At 49.8% G+C, this 19337-nt stretch overlaps 2 protein-coding genes across 25 annotated transcripts in view; one reads left to right on the top strand and one right to left on the bottom strand.

The window, feature by feature from the left end:
• Positions 1-2656, top strand: part of PRDM16 (PR/SET domain 16) — a 365577-nt gene extending 362921 nt beyond the window's left edge. For all 8 annotated transcript variants that reach the window (XM_077978756.1, XM_077978731.1, XM_077978741.1 and 5 more), the window contains one exon: positions 88-2656. In XM_077978756.1, the coding sequence (XP_077834882.1) occupies positions 88-100 (13 nt within the window). In that variant the 3' untranslated portion in view covers positions 101-2656. The remainder of the gene's footprint in view (positions 1-87) is intronic.
• Positions 1-19337, bottom strand: part of LOC106998107 (uncharacterized) — a 29853-nt gene that overhangs the window by 3425 nt on the left and 7091 nt on the right. For 2 of the 17 annotated variants that reach the window (XM_077978817.1, XM_077978847.1), the window contains exons 2-9: positions 11575-11717; positions 9023-9212; positions 8104-8173; positions 6634-6712; positions 5714-5948; positions 2372-2473; positions 1463-2287; positions 15-655 (exon numbers count right to left, since the gene is read on the bottom strand). Coding sequence is in view for 11 of the 17 variants with exons in the window: in XM_077978847.1 (XP_077834973.1) it covers positions 5809-5948; positions 6634-6712; positions 8104-8173; positions 9023-9057 (324 nt within the window). In the remaining 6 variants the exon portion in view is untranslated. Of the gene's footprint in view, positions 1-14; positions 656-1462; positions 5106-5713; positions 5949-6629; positions 6713-7881; positions 8008-8103; positions 8174-9022; positions 9213-11574; positions 11718-19337 lie in introns of those variants that run through there. The other 15 variants (XM_077978795.1, XM_077978836.1, XM_077978829.1 and 12 more) reach the window with 11 other exon arrangements.

The raw sequence follows: 19337 nt of genomic DNA, 5'->3' as shown, positions 1-19337 counted from the left end.
TGCCCATGCGCTGCCTGTCTGGGATGGCCCGCCCTGCCCACATGCTCACCTGCCTGTCCTGTGTGTGTGTCATCCCCTCCCCGCCAGGCATATGCAATGATGCTGTCCCTTTCCGAAGACACTCCTCTCCACACCCCCTCCCAGGGCTCTTTGGACGCTTGGTTGAACATCACTGGAGCCACGTCGGAGTCTGGAGCATTTCACCCCATCAACCACCTCTGACGGGCTGGGCGGCCGGGGGCCGGCGGCCAGAGTGAGGGCACCAGCCGCGGAGGACGGAGGCTGACGGGGCCGCGGAGGACCCCGTCCCTGCGTGTGGCCACTCCTCAGCATCCTCCCCACCCACCATGTTTCATTCCGACTTTTCCAGTGGAAACTCAGACCCCGAAAGTCCCTAAAGCAGCCGTAGAATCTCACAATCTCCAACGATTGGTCTTGAGAACACTGTTCAGTGATGGTCCTGCAGGCGGCCGTCCAGAGACAGCCAACGGAGCTGCCTCGCAGAATCAGCCAGTGGGCAGGTGGACGCTCCGCTGAGACACAGAATCAACCCGTGGACACCGTGGACAGGTGGACGCTCCGCTGAGACACAGAATCCACCTGTGGACAGGTGGACGCTCCGCTGAGACAGAAGCTGGTGGCCACTGCTGGGTGCCTGCGTGGGGTCGCAGAAGGGAGTGGATAGACGGGTGTGCTCAAAAGAGAGAGATCAGTCAAATGATTTTTATAATGAAATGACAAGAATAACCCTTTTGGTAATCGTATTGACTACAGAGTCTATTTAAGCATGTGGTTTTAAAAATAGACAGTATTTTTTAAAAATCAAAAAATGACTTGCAAATTGTTTTTTAAAAGTAATTTTGCATTGCTTTGAAATTTGAGCTCGTTTGCAAACCCGAGTCTGCCTGGGAACCCGCACTGTGCCTGGGCGTGTTCTTTATACTGTAGATAATGGAGAAATTTTCTATCTCTGTCCCTATTTGTATACACCAAGGTGACGCTGGGTGCCCCGAGGCAGAACAAGAGGCATGGGACCACACCCGCGAGCCGTGCAGACTGCTGAGGAAGTCTTAGACAGGGTGCCCTGGGCTGCAGGCCTGCCCGAGGCTGGGATGGGGAGCATGCCTGCCATCATGTGACATGGAATTGGTGCCAGGGCCGCCACGTGGCCTTCAGAGGAATCCACAGGCCCCCACCTAAGACCCCTCAATTGTACGGGGAAGTCGAGGGCCCATGGCTTGAGTCCACCATGCAGAGATGTGGCCGGGCACCCACCTTCCTTCCCTCCTCTGTCCCTGCCTTGCCCACCCCACGCCGGAACCCACCGCCGTCTTCGGAAGGCAGGGCCTTGGCCATGTCCTGGGTCTCCCAACTCCCACCTGACCCCAGCCTCTCCGGTGTCCTCCACGTGGCTGCCCTGGGGAGCGATCCCAGCGCATGGCTCCGGGCCACCAAGCCGTACCTGTGCCTGAGACTCCGGATGGACGACACAGTCACCACGTCGCTCTTCCTGTGCGCTCTTGGTGAGACACAGCTTGAGAACAGAAGGACGTCGGGGGAACCTGCCGCAAGCAGCAGAGACAGCACAACCCCCGGGGCCCGGCCGCCTCCCTCTCTCGGGATGCAACTTCTTCCCCACTCGGATGGGCTTTAAATTATTCCCATAGGGGCCAATTTCAAATAATTTTTTCCCTGATGGAATTTACCTTAATCTGTATATAACTTGTAATTTTTTCTAATTCATTTCTTTTCTTATTTTATTTCCTCCTTAACAGTATTTTTGGCATTAGACATTCTTATTGTGAAGAAATAATGTTAATATAAGTATCTGGTGAAGGACCAAAACCGTGTAATAAGGTTGTGTGTCGTGTGGGAGTGGGGCGATTTTTTATGTGCCAAATACCCCCGTCCCCCCCATGAATCCTGCTGTCCCTGCTGCCGTTTACCAGACAATCATATGTTTTTGTTAAATTTGCGTTTCAGTTGCATTTGCATTTAAGACAAGTGTTCTATTTATTTCTTGTATTGTTTGGAAGAAAAAATCATGATAGTGTCCCAACAAGAAGAGAAAAAAAACGCCCACGTTGCCCTTAAAAAAAAAAAAGAGCGTAAATACAAACAGGAGTGGTGCAAGCCACCTTGGTGTGGGTTTGTGTCACGCGTGGACATCTCAAGCTGTCCCCAGCGGTGACAGGAGATGTCCTGGCTGCTCCAGGCCAAAAGACAATCGTCTCTGTGGGTGCCAGGCGGTCCAGGCTTGCACTGAAGACTTGCCATGGGGAGGTTCCTGCAGGAGGCTCCACCTGATGTATCACAGTGAAAGGGACCCCTCCCACGCCAGATCTGCACGGCGTGACAAGACGAGACCCACCTGTGCGTGCGCTGGGGCCACGTGCGGCCTGGGTGGCCCCCCGGGGCAGCGGGGGAGCTGCCTGCAGAAGAGCCAGCTGGTGTGTCGGGAAGGATTCAGGATCTGCAAACACAACCGTTCAGGCCTCCTTATGCGTTTCCACAACATCCCCTGGGTCAGACCCACCAGGTACCGCATAGGAATTTCCAGTTTTCCTTGATCTAGATGGGATTCTTGTAAAAATTCAACCTCGGACATAAACACCCCATTTCTGTAAACCCAAATTATATGATTTCTTCTGTGAAAGAGTAAGGTGTGTGCTTTTTTTTTTTTTTTTTTTTTTTTTTTTTTTTTTTTTTTTTGCAATACGGCCCCATCTCTCTGAAGTGGGACGTTCGGACGGATGGAGCCCTCAGCGCATCTTTTCGGCAGAAGCAGAACCGATGAGGGCCACCCTTACCGTTGCTCTCCGGATCTCCCTGTCCCATCCCGCCGTTTTCAGCTGTCTTCCCAAGCATCCTGTCTTCTCTCGGCGCTCTTTCCTTCCACCCTTCCCAAGAGTCCTGGTTGCACGTTTTAAGTCACATATTTTTGTCCCCCTGAAAATGATAGCAAGCCCAGTTTCTCCTGAGCATCCAGCCCCCAGGTCCCAGCACTTGGCATTTTCAGGAGGCCCTGTTCTTACTGCCCCTGACAAAGACAGCACTTATTTCCTGGGCTGGTGCACCCCAAAACATGGCGCCGACACTTAGCGTGGCCCCAGGCCCCAGCGAGCCTTGCCCTCCCAGCTTTGCTCCGCCCAGCAGTGTTGGTGCCCAGAGATGACATGGGCCAGGGAGCCCGGCCCAGGTGTGAGAATTCAGAGATTCTGGCCTTCAACTGTCACCACACTATAAGGGGCCCATGTCGCTGTGTGGCATGGACAGGGACGCGACAAGGCAACTGGCTGTGTCTGTGGCCAGGTGGCCAGGGTCAGGGCTGCAAGCCAGGGGTCCAGGGCCCCTCCGTTCAGCCTAAATGCTGCCCCAATGCTAACTCCTTGGATTGTCAACCCCCATCCCCCAAACGGAAATTCCGAAGGAGGCCTCCTCGCACCTGCCCTCTGCTGCTCCTCAGAACCCAACCCCCAGCGAGCCGACGTCCCCACCAGTTCCTGCTCTCATCCCCAGGTTGGGCCCATGGGGTTGCTCCTCTGTGGGCCCGGCAGACCCTTCATGAGGGGGACCCAAGATGTCACTGACTCCAACCCAGAGGAGCGAGCCCCTGCACCCTGCATGGGGCCCTGGGGTGTGGAGCAGTGGCTGGGATGGGCATGGCGTGGCCTGAGAGACTACCCAGCTGGAGAGGCCTTCCTTTACAAGGCCATGCTTGCAGCTGTCCCATCCAGACCCCGACTGGCCAAGACCTCCACATCCCCAGAGTCCAGCCCTGGAAATTCCAAGGGCCCTGGTGTCCTCTGCCTTCCCCGCTTCCCCGTGAGCGTCTGCAAAGCACTTGCCTGAATACATATCACGTATTTTAGACTCGAAGCCTCGAAGCACTGGATTGTGGTCCCCTGCTCCTCTGTCCCGTCCCCCTGCCCAAGTGACTGAAACCTACTGAGCTATATTCACTGTGCTGTCCTAGGGGAGGGAGAGGAGAGCTCGCCCCTGCACTGCAGCCTTGTGGGGGAGGGCAAGGCTCCCCTCCCAGCCAGGGATGCCAGGACGTAGCTGCTCCTGGTCAGTGGAGGTCAGCCGGGTATCAAAAGCCATGAAACTGTGTCTCTGTAGCAATGAGTGATACTGTGACGAAAACATTCTTGCGTTCTTCTGAGAAGAGCTCCTCAGCTCCTTCCATTCCATACTTGTGTTTGTTTTGTTCTTCTCTGTCACTGGTTCGTATCACCACTTTTGGAAAAAAACTACAAAAATAAATAAAAGGCAGCTTGAGTTTCCAAACGTGCGATTCACTCGTGAACAAAAGTCATTCTAACAATTGCCTTTGGCGTCACGTGCATTGCCACTTCTCTTTCAGCACAAGGGATGCTGAGCCCTGGTGTCAGAATCGTAATTTAAAGCGTGTGTGTATACGGACTTTGTCCCTTAAGGTCTATATAAAGAATCCTCGCAGAATCACAGACCTGTGCCGCCCGCCACCTTTTGCCATTGTTACATGATAGATTTGGTTTCGTTTTGTTTTGTTTTGTTTTTTCTTTTAGAACTGTACAGTGTTGAAAAAGAAATCAAATGTAAATGTCCGGTTTTCATATAATGTTTAAAAAGACCATTGAGGAGGAGGCTGGCGCTCGCCCCACGTCCCCCTTGATTGTAAATTGCTTCTGTTTATAAGTAAACTGTGCATGACTCCTGCGTAGCGGTCATTATCGTGTCTGTTGGTGAAATTTTTATTAAAAGGAAAATTCTGTAGATGCACTTATTGAATATGTGATTAGGATCTACGTCCGAGACTAGGAGTCCTGAACTGCCGACGCAAAAGAGGCACAGTTCCCAATTAATACGGAAATCGCTGTGGGAGAAGAATGAAATGAGACATGAAGTGTAGGAAATCATGAAAAGAACAACTTTGCAAATTTCATTCTGATGCTTGTGATAAAGACAAATGTACTTGTGTAGAGACATTTCCTTAAGAGAAGGCCTAGGAGAAGCTGATTTTGAGGTTAATGCTGTAGAATAGGACTGTATACCAAATGTAATCTTTCCAATGCTCCAATGAATTTATACATGAGATTGATATGCAATAAATCTGTGTGCTTTTCTAAGCCTCGGTGCCCGCGAGCTTCATTGAGGGAGAGGCCCCAGGCTTGTGGAAGGGAGAGGAGGCGCAAGCCAGGACTTGGCCGAGGTCCAGGCTCCCTGGCCTTGACTGAGGAGTCCCGGGGCCAGGCCTTGATGCCCTTGGAGCGTTGTTCCCTCCATCTTCCAGGGCAGACTCCTGGCTATTCCCATTTTCCAGAAAAGAATAAGCTCAGGAAGGCATCAACTCCCTGGACAGCCCTGCAGTGAGCATGGTGACCTCCAGGTGTGTCCCTCCGCCAAGCATGATGGCCTATAGATGCAGCAGCCTCCAGGCATGTCCCCCAGCTGTGCCTGCCTCCAGGTGCACAGGACCCAGGGCCTACCCCACAGGCCTTGCCCCGAGGCCTCCGGGGGACGCAGCATTCCTTGCTGGAGGTGCTGGGGGAACCGATCTTCCACGGCAACATTCCCCAGGCTTTTTAGCACCTGGTTTCATGGCAGACAGGTTTTCCACAGACCAGGGGATGGATGGCTTGGGGCTGATTCAAGTGCATTACATATATCGTCCACTGTATTCCCATTATTATTACATTAGAGTATATAATGAAATAATTCTACAACTCACCATAGTGTAGAATCCGTGGGAGTCCTGAGCTTGTTTTCCTGCAGCTAGATGGTCCTATCTAAGGGTGATGGGAGACAGTGACCGATCATCAGGCATTAGATTCTCATGAGGAGCGAGCAGCCTAGATCCCTCACGCACAGTTCACAATAGGGCTCACGCTCCCATGAGAATCTCACGCTGCCGCTGATCTGACAGGATGTGGAGCGCAGACGATGATGCGGACGATGGGGAGCGGCTGTAAACACAGAGGAAGCTGGGTTCGCTCAACCACTTCTCCCCCCATGCTGTGCGGCCCGGGTCCTAACAGGCCAAGAACTGGTCCTGGCCCATGGCCTGGGGTCTGGGGACCTCTGTTCTAGGCCGGTCCTCAACCCACCCCTTCCTAAGGGTGGCCCTCCCCATGTCAGCCCTCCCTGAAAGCTGTGTCCACCAGCACCTCACACAGCCTGACACTGTCCTGACAAGGGACAGCCACATGGGGTGGGGGGTGGGAAGCAGAGGCCCTGGGGCTGGAGAAGACCCAGTTTCCTCAGGGGCTTCTCTGGCATTCCTTCCTGGGGCCCTCCTGCCTCCGGGAGAGGCTCCATCCCCCACCCCGATTCTGCTCTGACCCCGACCCAGAAGCCTAGGGTGGGTAAACCTCAAAGGGGAATGTCCAGCCAGGCCCAGTCCAGCCTCCCCAGCCAGGATTGCCCCAAACAGTCTCACCCACATAGGTCCCCACTGGCTCCCTGCAGACACAGAGGTGAACTGATGTGCCCCAGGCAACCTGGCTTCCCACCCAGGGCCTCTGAATGCCTCCTGGGCTCCGTTCTGCCAGGCTCTGGAGCTGTGCCCTACACCTCTCCCCTCCCTCACCCCCGAGTGTCTGGAACACAGGCCTGGCTGGGGTTCCGGGAAGGTGGGCAGTCATTACCCACACGCGGTCAACAGCCTTGCTTCGGAGTCAACACCGCGGGCCTTCGACCATCTCCCAGCAGCATCTTCTTCCAAGGGCCCCTGTTTGAGAGTGGCCCAGGCTGATTATAAAACTGACATTTATGATGCCAGACACCTGCTCACATCAGCCACCACCACAGCTACCGCCTTGGCCGTGCCTATGGGAACCTCTCACCTGCCTGAGACCTCACAGACCCTCCTGCCTACAGCCTCCCCTCCCCACTCCCTGAAGCTCCCTACCCCCACCCCTCCATGCCACCCTCCTCAGCCACTCCAGTCCCCAGGGAGCAGCCCCGAACTCCCAGGACCCATAATACCACCAGCAAGAGATCCTCCCCACCCGCCAGACCACACGGGAGGGGGCTCGGCAGCGCCTCTTCCACACGCCAAGAGCCCTGGGCTGCCCGTCTGACACCCCCGTATCTATCCCTTCGCATTTGTGGAAGGAGAGGCAGCTGTAGGCAGGGAACTAGCTCAGCTTCCTCCAGCACAGCTGAAGTGCTCAGGGATTCTAAGCCTCCCCGTAGACTGGCACCTTGAGACCCCAGGTCATGCAGGGCACCCCTTAGCCTCTGTCCACTGAGTCCAAAAATACCACATGCACTGGATTTGGGGCTGTGAGGACTCCTGGGGGCTCCCTGATTCATCTCTCGGCCCCCAAAGCCTGGCTTGGGGCCCATGCCTGGGAGAAGGCTGCTTGCTTGAATGAATGACGGGATGAGTGAATCAGTGGCTTGCTGTGAGGGCCATTACTCAGCACGGATTCTGGGATCACCAGGGCCTCCCAAGTCCACCGAGCGGCCAGAGAAGGCTCTAATGTAGGTAAAGGGAAGCGGGGTGGGGGGCGGGCCGGGGTCCTCAACGGCAGCTGCTGGTGGCAGCCAAACGGGCACACGCAGAGGCTGATCTCAGAACAAGATCCCAGACCCGAGTCTGGGGTGTTGAGCATTTTTATGTTCTTAACAACACCACGTGAAGTGTTTACACAGTGCTGGACTAGCTGGGGCAATGCCTTTCAATATTTCAAGGTTCCTTCCCTTCCCGATGTGATTCACGAAGCGGCGGTGAGATCTTAAGCCCCCTCAGTCAGATGTGGGCTTGGCCCCGGGAGCCTGAGGCCCAGAGACAGCCTGGAAGGCTTCTCTCTGGGAAACACGTTTCCGCTCTCAGAGGACAAATTATGTGAATCACAGAACTGATGGATGGCCCTGATCCCAAAAGTCACTCACAGCAATCGAATGACAGTACACAACCTCCGCATAATGGCCCTTCCCTGGAGCTGGCCACGCTGGGCCTCCACGAGTGAAAACCCTTCCCATCTTTGTTCAGCCTGGCAAACTTTCTCCTCATTAGCCCTGGAGGGGAGAGGAAAAATCTATGGAATAAGGGAGCTATCTGATAATGGCCCTATTGTCAGGGCGACCCCAGAGGGAGAGAGAACAGAGACTCACAGAATATTGCTGACAAGTGGACTTTGTCTTCCTGCGGCCGGTTCCTCGCATAAAAGACGGAGGAAAAAGGCTCCATTTTGGAAACAGGGAAAAATCAACAGGAGAAAAAAAAATGTGTCAATGAGGAATCTGTTTTCTGGGAAAAGAGATGCTTTTTAATTCCCCTTCAGATTCATTTTGGGCCAAGTGAGCTTGTCAGTTATTTGCAGAGAAGCTATTTTGAGAAGCATTAACCTTAATTCTCATGGCAGCAAAAGCCTCCCAAAAATCAAAATGTGTCCTCATTCAGGGTAAAATGGCCAGAACGAGGGTGGCTTTTGTACAGACAGAGGTGCCCAGAGAAAGGTGTCCCGCAGCATAAGTTGCTCAAGGGGGACTCTGGGATAGAGGCAGCCACCAGCCCTGAGCCTGGCTGCCACCCCTGCTGGTGGAAGGGGTCCGGGCTCTCCACGGCGGGACAATGTCTCCCACAAGCCTTGGTCCTCATTCAGGACAGGGAAACCGGATGGAATTCACGCCCCCAGTTCCAGGGAATAAGAGAAAGAAATTCTGAGATGACAAGCAGAGCCCAGGCATGACCCGAACCCCAAAGAGGCGCTGAGGCCCACCCAAGAGCCCGAGGGAGGGAGCTGGCTCTTCCTCTGTCCCGCGTTGGGGTATGTGGTCCTGGATTCCTGAGCCCATCAGGCTACCCGGAGGCTCCAGGAAGCCAGAGAGGCAAGGACAGAGCAGGGTCCAGCTTTAAGACGCAGTGAATAGCAGGCACTCATCCATGTAAGATCTGTGCACCAGCGCCCACAGCAGCCTTGTCATCACAGCTCCAACCCGGAAAGGACCCAAACGTCCACCCACTGGTGCCTGCAGGGACTATGCAAAGGAACAAAGACCTCCCAAATGAGAACAGGCAGAGGCCACTTACTCAGAGCTTGCTGTAGCAAGAGAGCCGGCCGCCATGGCCTGCCTGGCAGAGCCTCCAAGGCAGGCAAGGGGCTGGGAAGCCTCAGAGTGGAGATGGGAAGGCTCCAGGTGAGCCCCGATGGAGGCTGTTGGCCTGGGGAGCTGGAGGCGGCTGACCAGAAGCAGGTGTCCTTCGGGATTAGGGAGGGGGCCTGTGAAGAGTTGGAATATGAACTGAAGTGGGGACAAAACTTAGGGAGGCCGTCAGTTGCCAATCAAGTGTTGGCCATTTGGGGGCCAGCTGTGGCAGACGTTAGTGCTTTTCATTGCTGCAGCCTGTGAGTGCTGTTTTTTTAAATAAAATTTCATTATTAAAGCAGTTTTAGTTCACAATAAAACCAATCAGAAAGTGCAGAGATGGCCATGTGCTCCCAGCCCCCACACATACACAGCCTCCCCCATTATCACCGTCCCCCATCTCAGCAGATGAGCCTGCATCCACACGTCCTCACCCACAGTCCCCGTCAGGGTTCATTCTTGGAGTACATTCTATGGGTTTTGACCAACGTGGACTGGCGTGGATTCCCCACATCAGTGTCATACAGCTGGGTTTCACCGCCCCAAAAATCCTCTGGGCTCTGCCTCTTCATCCCTCCCTCCCTGCAACCCAGGCAACCCGACCTTTTTATTCTCCACAGCGTTGCCCTGGCCAGAATGTCATGTCGTTGGAATCACACAGTGTGTATGCAGCCTTTTCAGACTGGCCTCTTTCACGTAGAAATATCCATTTAAGATGTTTTCAGGTATTTTCTTTTCCTTTTCTTTTTCTGAGACAGAGTCTCTCTCTGTGGCCCAGGCTGGAGTGCAGTGGCGTAATCTCGGCTCACTGCAGCCTCTGCTTCCCGGGTTCCAGTAATTCTCCTGCCTCAGCCTCCTGGGTAGCTGGGATTACAGGCACGCTCCACCCCGCCTGGCTAATTTTTGTATTTTTAGTAGAGATGGGGTTTCACCATGTTGATCAGGCTGGTCTCGAACTCCCGACCTCAGGTGATCCTCCCACCTCGGCCTCCCAAAGTGCTGGGATTACAGGTGTGAGCCACTGCACCCGGCCTCCTTCATGTCTTTTCATGGGTTGATCACTCATGTCTTTTAGCGCTGAATGATATTGCACTGTCTGGATGGACCACAGTTTATTTAACCACTCACCTACTGAAGGACATGGTGCCAGCTTCCAAGTTTCGGAAGCCACTATAAAGGTTTTTGTTTGGATACGTTTCCAACCCCTTTGGGTGAAAAGGACTATGGTTTCTGTGTCCTACGATGAAAGTGTGTTTACATTTGTAAGAAAACACCAAAGTCTTCCAGAATGGCTGTACCGTTTTGCATTCCCATCAGTCACGAAGGAGGGCTCCTGTTGCTCCACATCCTCACCAGCACGTGGCATCCCCTGTGTTCTGGATTCGGGCCGTTCTAACAGGCGTGTACTAGCAACGCACTGGGGCTTCAATTTGCAGCCGCCTAACGATGCCATGTGGAGTGTCTCCCCACTGCTTCAGATCTTCTGCAGATCTTCTCTGTGAGGGGTCTGTTCAGGTGGGCACTTTCTTATTGCTGAGTGTGCTCTAGTCCTGCACATGGTCTGGCCTTTGGTCCACTTCGCCTCTGAAAACAGTGATGCCTCCATTGGAAGGAAGACTGCTCGGCAATGATGGGACAGCCGCTGGTGCGGGCCTCAAAGCCACACGGCTGAATCTTTAAGCCAGTGTGCCAGTGAAGGGAGCCATGGGCTGGAGAGTTCTGTGCAACCGATGTCTGGAAAAGGCAAAGCTACGGGATGGGGCACAGATCCATGCCGGGGGCGCAGGGCCAGGGGACTTACTGCGATGGGCACAGCAAGACTTCTAGAGCGACGGACACATCCTATATCATGATGGTGGTTACACAGGTATACATTCATTAAAACTCATCTCACTGTACATTTTAAAAGGGTGATTTTACTGCACGTAAATTGTGCCTCGATTAACATCATTTGTCAAAAACTGTATGTCCCGCCCATCCCCACTTTAAGGCTGGGGTCTATCATGGAGCTGCCATTCCTGGAGGCCCTGGTGCAGCTTAAAGCAGCACTTCTCACCCAGGCTCCCCACTCCCCCAGGCCTACACTCCTAGGCTCACCCAGGCTTCCCCTACCCTGAGACCTACACTCCTAGGCCAGCCAGTCATCCTACCCTTGGAGAGGCTCTTCCCCCACTAAAGCACAAGCTGACCAGCAGCAAGCCCAGGGGGTCCTCGAGACTAGGGGCGTGGGGCGGGGTGGAAGGGTGGGTAGCAAGGAGCAGAAAGGGTCTTGGCTTTGCCGAGGGCCAGTGCTGTGGGCTCCCAGCCTTGCCTGGCCCCAGGCCTTTGGGGTATGCCTACTTCCAGCCCCTCCGAGCCAGCACAGAGCTTCTGAACAGATTTTCTGCTTGATATCATTCAAAGAGTTTAAAAACACACAGAGCAGCGCTGTAGGCTTTGATGGTTACATATGCCCATAGCAAGGGAACAAAAATGTGGTATGAGATGGATAAATACCAAATTCCGAGTTGTGGTTTCTTCTAGAAAGAAAGGGAGGTGGTGGGCTGGGGGCCGGGGGAGTGAACAGGCTTGGAGGGTGGGCTTCAATTTTATGTGCAGTTGTAGACACTTCAGGGTTCTCTAAATCCCATTCAGGTCACCTGCAGAGTGACAGAGACAGAGAGAGGAGAGAGAGAACAAGACAGTTACTGTTACATCCTGTTTTACGTTTTGTTGCCTCACTGCACAAGCCAGGCCAGTGTTGAGTGGCAGTGCTGAGTGGACTTCCTTGCCAGGCTCAAGATCCCAAAGAGAAAGTTATCCATTCTCCAGCATCAGGTCTGCTGTGAGCTATCAGGTACCCTTTATGACACTGAGCAAGTGACCTTCCGTTTCTACATCACTGAGATTTTTATTTTATTTATTTTATTTATTTATTTGAGACAGTCTCACTCTGTCACCCAGGCTGGAGTACAGTGGTGCGATCTCGGCTCACTGCAAGCTCCGCCTCCTGGGTTCACACCATTCTCCTGCCTCAGCCTCCCGAGTAGCTGGGGCTACAGGTGCCGGCCACCACGCCCAGCTAATTTATTTTTTGTATTTTTAATAGAGATGGGGTTTCACCGTGTTAGCCAGGATGGTCTCGATCTCCTGACTTTGTGATCCACCCACCTCAGCCTCCTAAAGTGCTAGGATTACAGGTGTGAGCCACTACACCCGGCCTAGATTTTTTTTTTTTAATAAGCATTTGGTTGAGTCAAATTCTTTCTCTTGACCTATTGAAAAGTTATATGATTTTTCTCCTTCAGTCTGTTAATGTGGCAAATTACACTGACTGAATTTCTTTTTTTTTTTTTTTTTTTTTTTTTTGAGATGGAGTTTTTATCACCCAGGCTGGAGCGCAGTGATGCGATCTTGGTTCACTGCAACCTCCACCTCCCAGGTTCCAGTAATTTTCCTGCCTCAGCCTCCTGAGCAGCTGGGATTACAGGTGCCCACCACCATGCCTGGCTCATTTTTTGTATTTTTAGTAGAAATGGGTTTTCATCATGTTGGGTAGGCTGGTCTTGAACCCCTGACCTTAGGTGATCCACCCACCTCGGCCTCCCAAAGTGCTGGCCACTGACTGATTTTCAAATATTAAGCCAACCTTGCATTCCTAAGATAAGCCTCACTCGATCATGAGATGTTACTGATTAGATAATAGCTGGATTTAATATTTTATAAAATAATTCCATACCTATATCCATGAGGAATATTAGTCTATACTTTTATTTTCTTGTGACTTTTTAGTATCAGTGTCAGGACAATACTGGCCTCATGAAATGAGTTGAGAAATGTTTTTTTCTTCCTCATGTTTCTGAAAGAGGTTATGTGAGATTGGTATTATTTCTTCCTTTTCACTGAATGTTTAACTGAACTCACCAGTGTTGTCATTAGGGCCTGGAGTATTCTTTGTGTAAAGGTTTTTTTGGTTTTTTGTTTGTTTTTTAATTAAGGATTCTTACCATAAGTTTAGGGATAAAAAAATAAAAAACAGGCCCTGTGCAGTGGCTCTCGTCTGTAATCCCAGCACTGTGGGAGGCTGAGGCTGGCAGATCACTTGAGCTCAAGAGATCAGCCTGGGCAATAAGGCAAAACCCCATCTCTACAACAAATTTAAAAATCAGCTGGGTCTGGTGCATGCCTGTGGTCCCAGCTATTCAGGAGGCTGAGGTAGGAGGACTGCTTGAGTCTGGGAGGTCGAGGCTGCACTGAGCCATGATTGCACCACTGCACTCTGGCCTGGGTGACACAGTGAGACCCTGTCTCAAAAAATAATAATGGTAATAATAAACAAAATATAAAATTGCATGTTTTCAATAGACACAGTGCTATTTTGATTTTCTATTTGTTCTTATGCCAGTTTTGATGATTTGTGTCTTTTAAAGAACATGGCCTCATGCCTGTGGTCCCAGCACTTTGGGAGGCCGAGGTGGGTGGATCATGAGGTCAGGAGATGGAAACCATCCTGGCTAACATGGTGAAATCCCGTCTCTACTAAAAATACAAAAAATTAGCTAGGCGTGGTGGTGGGCGCCTGTGGTCCCAGCTACTCAGGAGGCTGAGGCAGGAGAATGGCGTGAACCCGGGAGGTGGAGCTTGCAGTGAGCCAGGATCGTGCCACTGCACTCCAGCCTGGGACAGAGCGAGACTCTGTCTCAAAAAAAAAAAAAAAAATGGCCATTTCATCTAAGTGATTGAATCTATTGGCAAAAGCTTACTCAGAATATTTTCTTATCATTTTAATGTCTGCAAGATCAGTAGCATGGCCCTCTTTCTCTCCTGATATTGGTAATTTGAGCCTTATCTCTTTCTTTTGTAATCTAGTATTATCAATTTTATTGATCTTTTCAAAGATAGCCTTTTATTTTATTGATTTTCTCTATTATTGTCTATGGTACTGATTTCCATTGATTTATTATTTTTTAATTTACTTTGGCTTTAGTTTGCACTAATTTTTTTCACTTAAAGATGGAAGCTTAGATCAATTTTCAACATGTCTTCTTTTCTAATAAGCATTCAAAGTCATCGTTAAGGGCAGTCCACACATTTTCATATTATGTATTTTCATTATAATTCAGTTCAAATATTTTCTAATTTCTTCTGCAATTCCTTCTTTGACCTTCAGGTTTCTTAAAAGTGCATTAATTTCCAAATATTTAAGAATTTTTCAGATATCATTTTGTGATTGGTTTCTAATTTAATTGTATTGTCAGAAAACATACTCTGTGGGATTTCAGTCATTTTAAATGTATGCAGGCATGTTTTATGGCCTAATATGTGGTCTGTCTTGGTGTATATTTCATGTGTACTTGAAAAGAATATGAATTCTGGAGTTCATATAGTCCATACAGTGCTCTATAAATGTCAATTAGGTCAAGTTGGTTGATAGGGTTGGTCAAGTGTTTTATACCCTTGGCGATTTTTCTATCTAGTGTCCTATCAGTTGTTGAGAGCAAGTGTTGAAACCTTCAACTATAACTGTGGGTCTGGTTTCCTTTCAGACTGGTCAGTGGTCATCTGCTCTTGTGTGTATTTTGAAACTATTATTATGTGCATAGGCACTTAGGACTATCTTCTTGACCAACTGAATCCTTTATTATTACATATTTCCCCATGGTAATATTCTTATTCTGAAATATGCTATTGTCTACTATTAGCAGAGCCATGCCTGCTTTCTTGTGACTAGTATTTGCATGCATATCTTTTACTTTCCTTTTACTTTCATCCTATCTGTATCTTTATATTTGAATCACCCTATCTAATAAGCATCATGTCATTGGGTCTTGCTTTTGATCCAGTCTGACAATCTCTACCTTTTAATTGGTGTGTTTAATCCATTCACCTTTAATATAATTATTGATATGGTTAGATATAGGCTACCATCTTGCCATTTGTTTTCTGTTTGTCAGATCTGGTTTTCGTCTTTGTTTCTGTTCCCCTGCCTTCTTTTGGATGAGTATTTTCTAGGATTCAATTCTCTCTTCTCCCTGGGCTTATTAGCTATCGCTCCTCACCTTAATTTTTAGTGTCTGATTTAGAGTTTTCAGTATTTACCTTTATCATTATCTATCTTTAAGTGATATTATACTCACTGTAAAATATACAAACTTTACTCTGGTATATTTCTATTCTCTCCTCCTGCCTTTTGTGCTTTTACTGTAATATATTTCACTTTTACATATAAATGTGATAATACACTGTTGTTATTTTCACATTAGTCTCTGATCTTTTAAAGAAATGTTTTGGGCCGGGTGTGGTGGCTCACACCTGTAATCCCAGCACTTTAGGAGGCCAAGGCAGGCAGATCACAAGGTCAAGAGTTCAAGACCAGCCTGGCCAACACGGTGAAACCCCCATCTCTACTAAAAATATACAAAAATTAGCCAGGCATGATGGTGCATGCTTGTAGTCCCAGCTACTTGGGAGGCTGAGGCAGGAGGACCACTTGAACCCAGGAGGTGGAGGTTGCAGTGAGCTGAGATCATGCCACTACATTCTAGTCTGCGTGACAGAGTGAGACTCCATCTCAAAGAAAAAAAAAAAAAAAAAAAGGAATGTTTTGAAGCACAGAAAAAAACGCCTCTCAAATTTATCGACATATTTGCCATTTCCAGTGGGTTTCTACGCCTTGTGCAGACTTTAATTTATATCTGATATCATTTGCTTTTAGCCTGAAAAAATTCCTTTGACATTTCTTATAGTGTAGGTCTACTGGTGATGCATTTTCTCAGCATTTGCCTTAAAATGTCTTTATTCTCCTTTCATTTTTGAAGGATATTTTCACGAGAAATGGACATCTTGGTTGACAGTTTTGTTTTCTTTCAGCACTTTAAAGATGTTGTTCTAGTTCTCTCAGCTTTCAGTGTTTCCGATGACAAGCCAGCAGTTATTTTTGTCTTTATTCCCTTGTGATTTTTCCCTCTGTCACTGGTTTTCAGCCATTTCATTATGAGATACCTTGGTGTGGTCTGCTTTGTACGTATGCTGCTTTGACATCTTTGTACTTATTCTATTTCATTCTAAGGTCCTTGGATCTGTGGACCTACGAGTTTTTATATATGAAAAATTTTCAGCCATTCTTTTTTTTTTTTTTTTTTTAATAAGACAGAGCTTTGATCTGTCACCCAGGCTGGAGTACAGTGGCCCAACCACGGCTCACTGGAGCCTTGACCTCCCTGGACTCAAGCAATCCTCCCACCTCAGTCTCCCAAGTAGCTGGGACTACAGGCATGCACCACCACGCCCAACTAATTTTTGTATTTTTAGTAGAGACAGGGTTTCACCATGTTGCCCAGGCTTGTCTCGAACTTCTGGCCTCAAGTGATCCATCCACCTCAGTCTCCCAAAGTGCTGGGATTACAGGTGTGAGCCACTGAGCCCAGCCATTTCTTTAAACATAGTTTCTCCCTTCCCCCTCCCCCATTTCTGGTCCTCCAGTTACACATATTGTTAGACTGCTTGATGCCTGATGCTGTCTCACAGGTCAACAAGGCTCTGTTTCTTCCTTTTCACCGGGTTTTTCCTCTGCATGCTTCAGTTCAAGTAACTTGTATTATCCTGGCTTCAAGTTTACTGAGTAGTTTAATCTGCTGTTAATCTCATCCAGTAGATTTTTTGTTTCATACATTGTGTATTTTCATCTTTAGAATTTCCATTTGATTCATTATTATACTTTCCATCTCTCCTTTGACTATGATCATGGTTTCCTATAAATCCTTGAAGAGGTAGGTAGGTAGGTAGGTAGATAGATTTTTTTTTTTTTTTTTTTGAGACAGGGTCTGGCTCTGTTGCCCAGGCTCGAGTGCAGTGGTGCGAGTTCAGCTCACTGCAGCCTCCAAATCCCAGGCTCAATTGATCCTCCCACCCCAGTCTCCCGAGTATCTCGCCTGGCTAATTCTTTGTATTTTTTGTAGAGATGGGGTTTCACCACGTTGCACAGGCTGGTCTTGAACTCCTGGACTCAAGCAACTCACCATCTCAGCCTTCCAAAGTGCTGGGATTACAGGCATGCAGCACCGTGTCCAGCTGATCCTTGGGCGTATTTTTGATGGTTGTTTTAAATGCCTTCTCTGTGAATCCTGTCATCCATATCATTTCTGGGTCTGTTTCTATTGACTGATTTTTTTCCCAATTATCTGTCACAGGTTCCTGTTCCTGCTTCTTCACATGTCTAGTAATTTTGCATTGGGTGCTGGAGGTTGTAAATGTCAAAGTGTTCGAGTTTCTGGATTTTATTGGCCTTCTTTTCAAGAATGTTGAGGGTTGGCCAGGCGCGGTGGCTCAAGCCTGTAATCCCAGCACTTTGGGAGGCCGAGACGGGCGGATCACGAGGTCAGGAGATCGAGACCATCCTGGCGAACACGGTGAAACCCCGTCTCTACTAAAAAAATACAAAAGACTAGCCAGGCGAGGTGGCGGTCACCTGTAGTCCCAGCTACTTGGGAGGCTGAGGCAGGAGAATGGCGTAAATCTGGGAGGTGGAGCTTGCAGTGAGCAGAGATCCGGCCACTGCACTCCAGCCTGGGCAACAGAGCGAGACTCCGTCTCAAAAAAAAAAAAAAAAATGTTGAGGGTTATGCTGATGCAGTTAACATATTTGTGGATCAGCCTGGTCCTTTCGGGACTTGTTTTGAACCTTCATTAGGTCATGTCTAGAGGAGCTGTCACCCTAGGATTACCTCAGCCCTTCACCTAGGACATGGCCTTCTTTGGTATCTACTGCATATTCTGGGTGGTCAAGGGTTTTTCCCTCTGTCCCTGGTTTTCAGCCATTTCATTATGAGGTACTGTGGCGTGGTCTGCTTTGTACGTATGCTGCTCTGACTTCTTTGTACTTACTCTCCATTGCTTTGAGGTTCTTGGATCTGCAGATCTACGGGTTTTTATCACACTTGGAAATTTTTCAGCCATTCTTTTTTTGAGACAGAGTCTTGGTCTGTCACCCAGGCTGGAGTAGAGTGGCTTGATCATAGCTCACTGGAGCCTTGTCCTCCCCAGGCTCAAGCGATCCTCCCTCCTCAGACTCCCAAGCAGCTGAGGTCAACGACGGATAGTCAGGGAGGGTTCTTCCTTCCTGGTGGCTGATGTTCCAGCGTCCCCTGGCCTCGTGCAAACTCTGGCTCCCGGTGGCCAGCGTTCCAGCATCCCCTGCCTCGTGTGAACTCTGGCTCCCGGTGGCCGGCGTTCCAGCATCCCCTGCCTCGTGTGAACTCTGGCTCCCCGTGGCCGGCATTCCAGCATTCCCTGGCCTGGTGTGAACTCTGACTCCCAGTGGCTGGCGTTCCAGCATTCTCTGCCTGGTATGAACTCTGGTTCCCTGTGGCCAGCGTTCCAGCGTCCCCTGCCTGGTTTGAACTCTTGCTCCTGGTGGCCGGTGTTCCAGCATCCCCTGCCTGGTGTGAATTCTGGCTCCCGGTGGTCGTCATTCCAGCATCCCCTGGCCTGGTGTGAACTCTAGCTCCCGGTGGCTGGTGTTCCAGCGTCGCCTGGCCTGGTGTGAACTCTGGTGTCATTCTGCTTACAGAGCTCCCTGGTCACTGTTGGTCCCTGGCTTCGTGGGATCTTACTCTGCTTATGCACAGTTCAGTATTCAGCCAAAGGCTCAAGTGGACCCTTGTGGGGATTTTGGGGGTTCCACTGCATTGCTGCCTTCTCTCCAGGACTCTTTCGGGGCTCCCCTGCACTGCTGCCTTCTCTCCAGGACTCTGTCCATAGTCCTTGGCCTCCTTGGTTTCCCAACTCTGTCCCCTGCAGCCCAGTGAAGCCACCAGGTTCTCTCGGCCAAAGGCTTATTTGCCTCTTCCTCCAAGAATTTCTGTCTCTGCACCTGTTGTCCAGTGTTAGAAACAGCTGTTTCTCATATTTTTTGTTCCGTGTTCGAGTTGTTTGTGGTGACAGATAAGTCTGGTACCGACGACTTCGTCATGGCCAAAACACGTGACATGTTTTAAATTCTCAACTTGGGCAAGATACATGGGGTTGCTTTTATATATTTTTATATAAAAATATAAAGACTATAGTTATGTCTTTGTAAACCAGAAATGGTCCCTAATGATGACCAGGGATCCTGGGCTTTGGCATCAGACAGACCTGGACTCTTACTTCGGCTGGGTCACTTACCAGCCAGGTAACAAGGGGCAAAACATTTCTCCTCTCAGTTAAGTGGGGACAACAACGACATCTGAGGGGGTTCCCGTAAGAATTCACTAAGATGACGCATGCAAGGCCCTCAGCAT

This window comes from Macaca mulatta, chromosome 1, assembly GCF_049350105.2.
Source record: "Macaca mulatta isolate MMU2019108-1 chromosome 1, T2T-MMU8v2.0, whole genome shotgun sequence".
Lineage (NCBI taxonomy): Eukaryota > Metazoa > Chordata > Mammalia > Primates > Cercopithecidae > Macaca > Macaca mulatta.
Note: the sequence above shows the minus strand (reverse complement) of the source record. Positions and strands in the feature narration are given on the sequence as shown.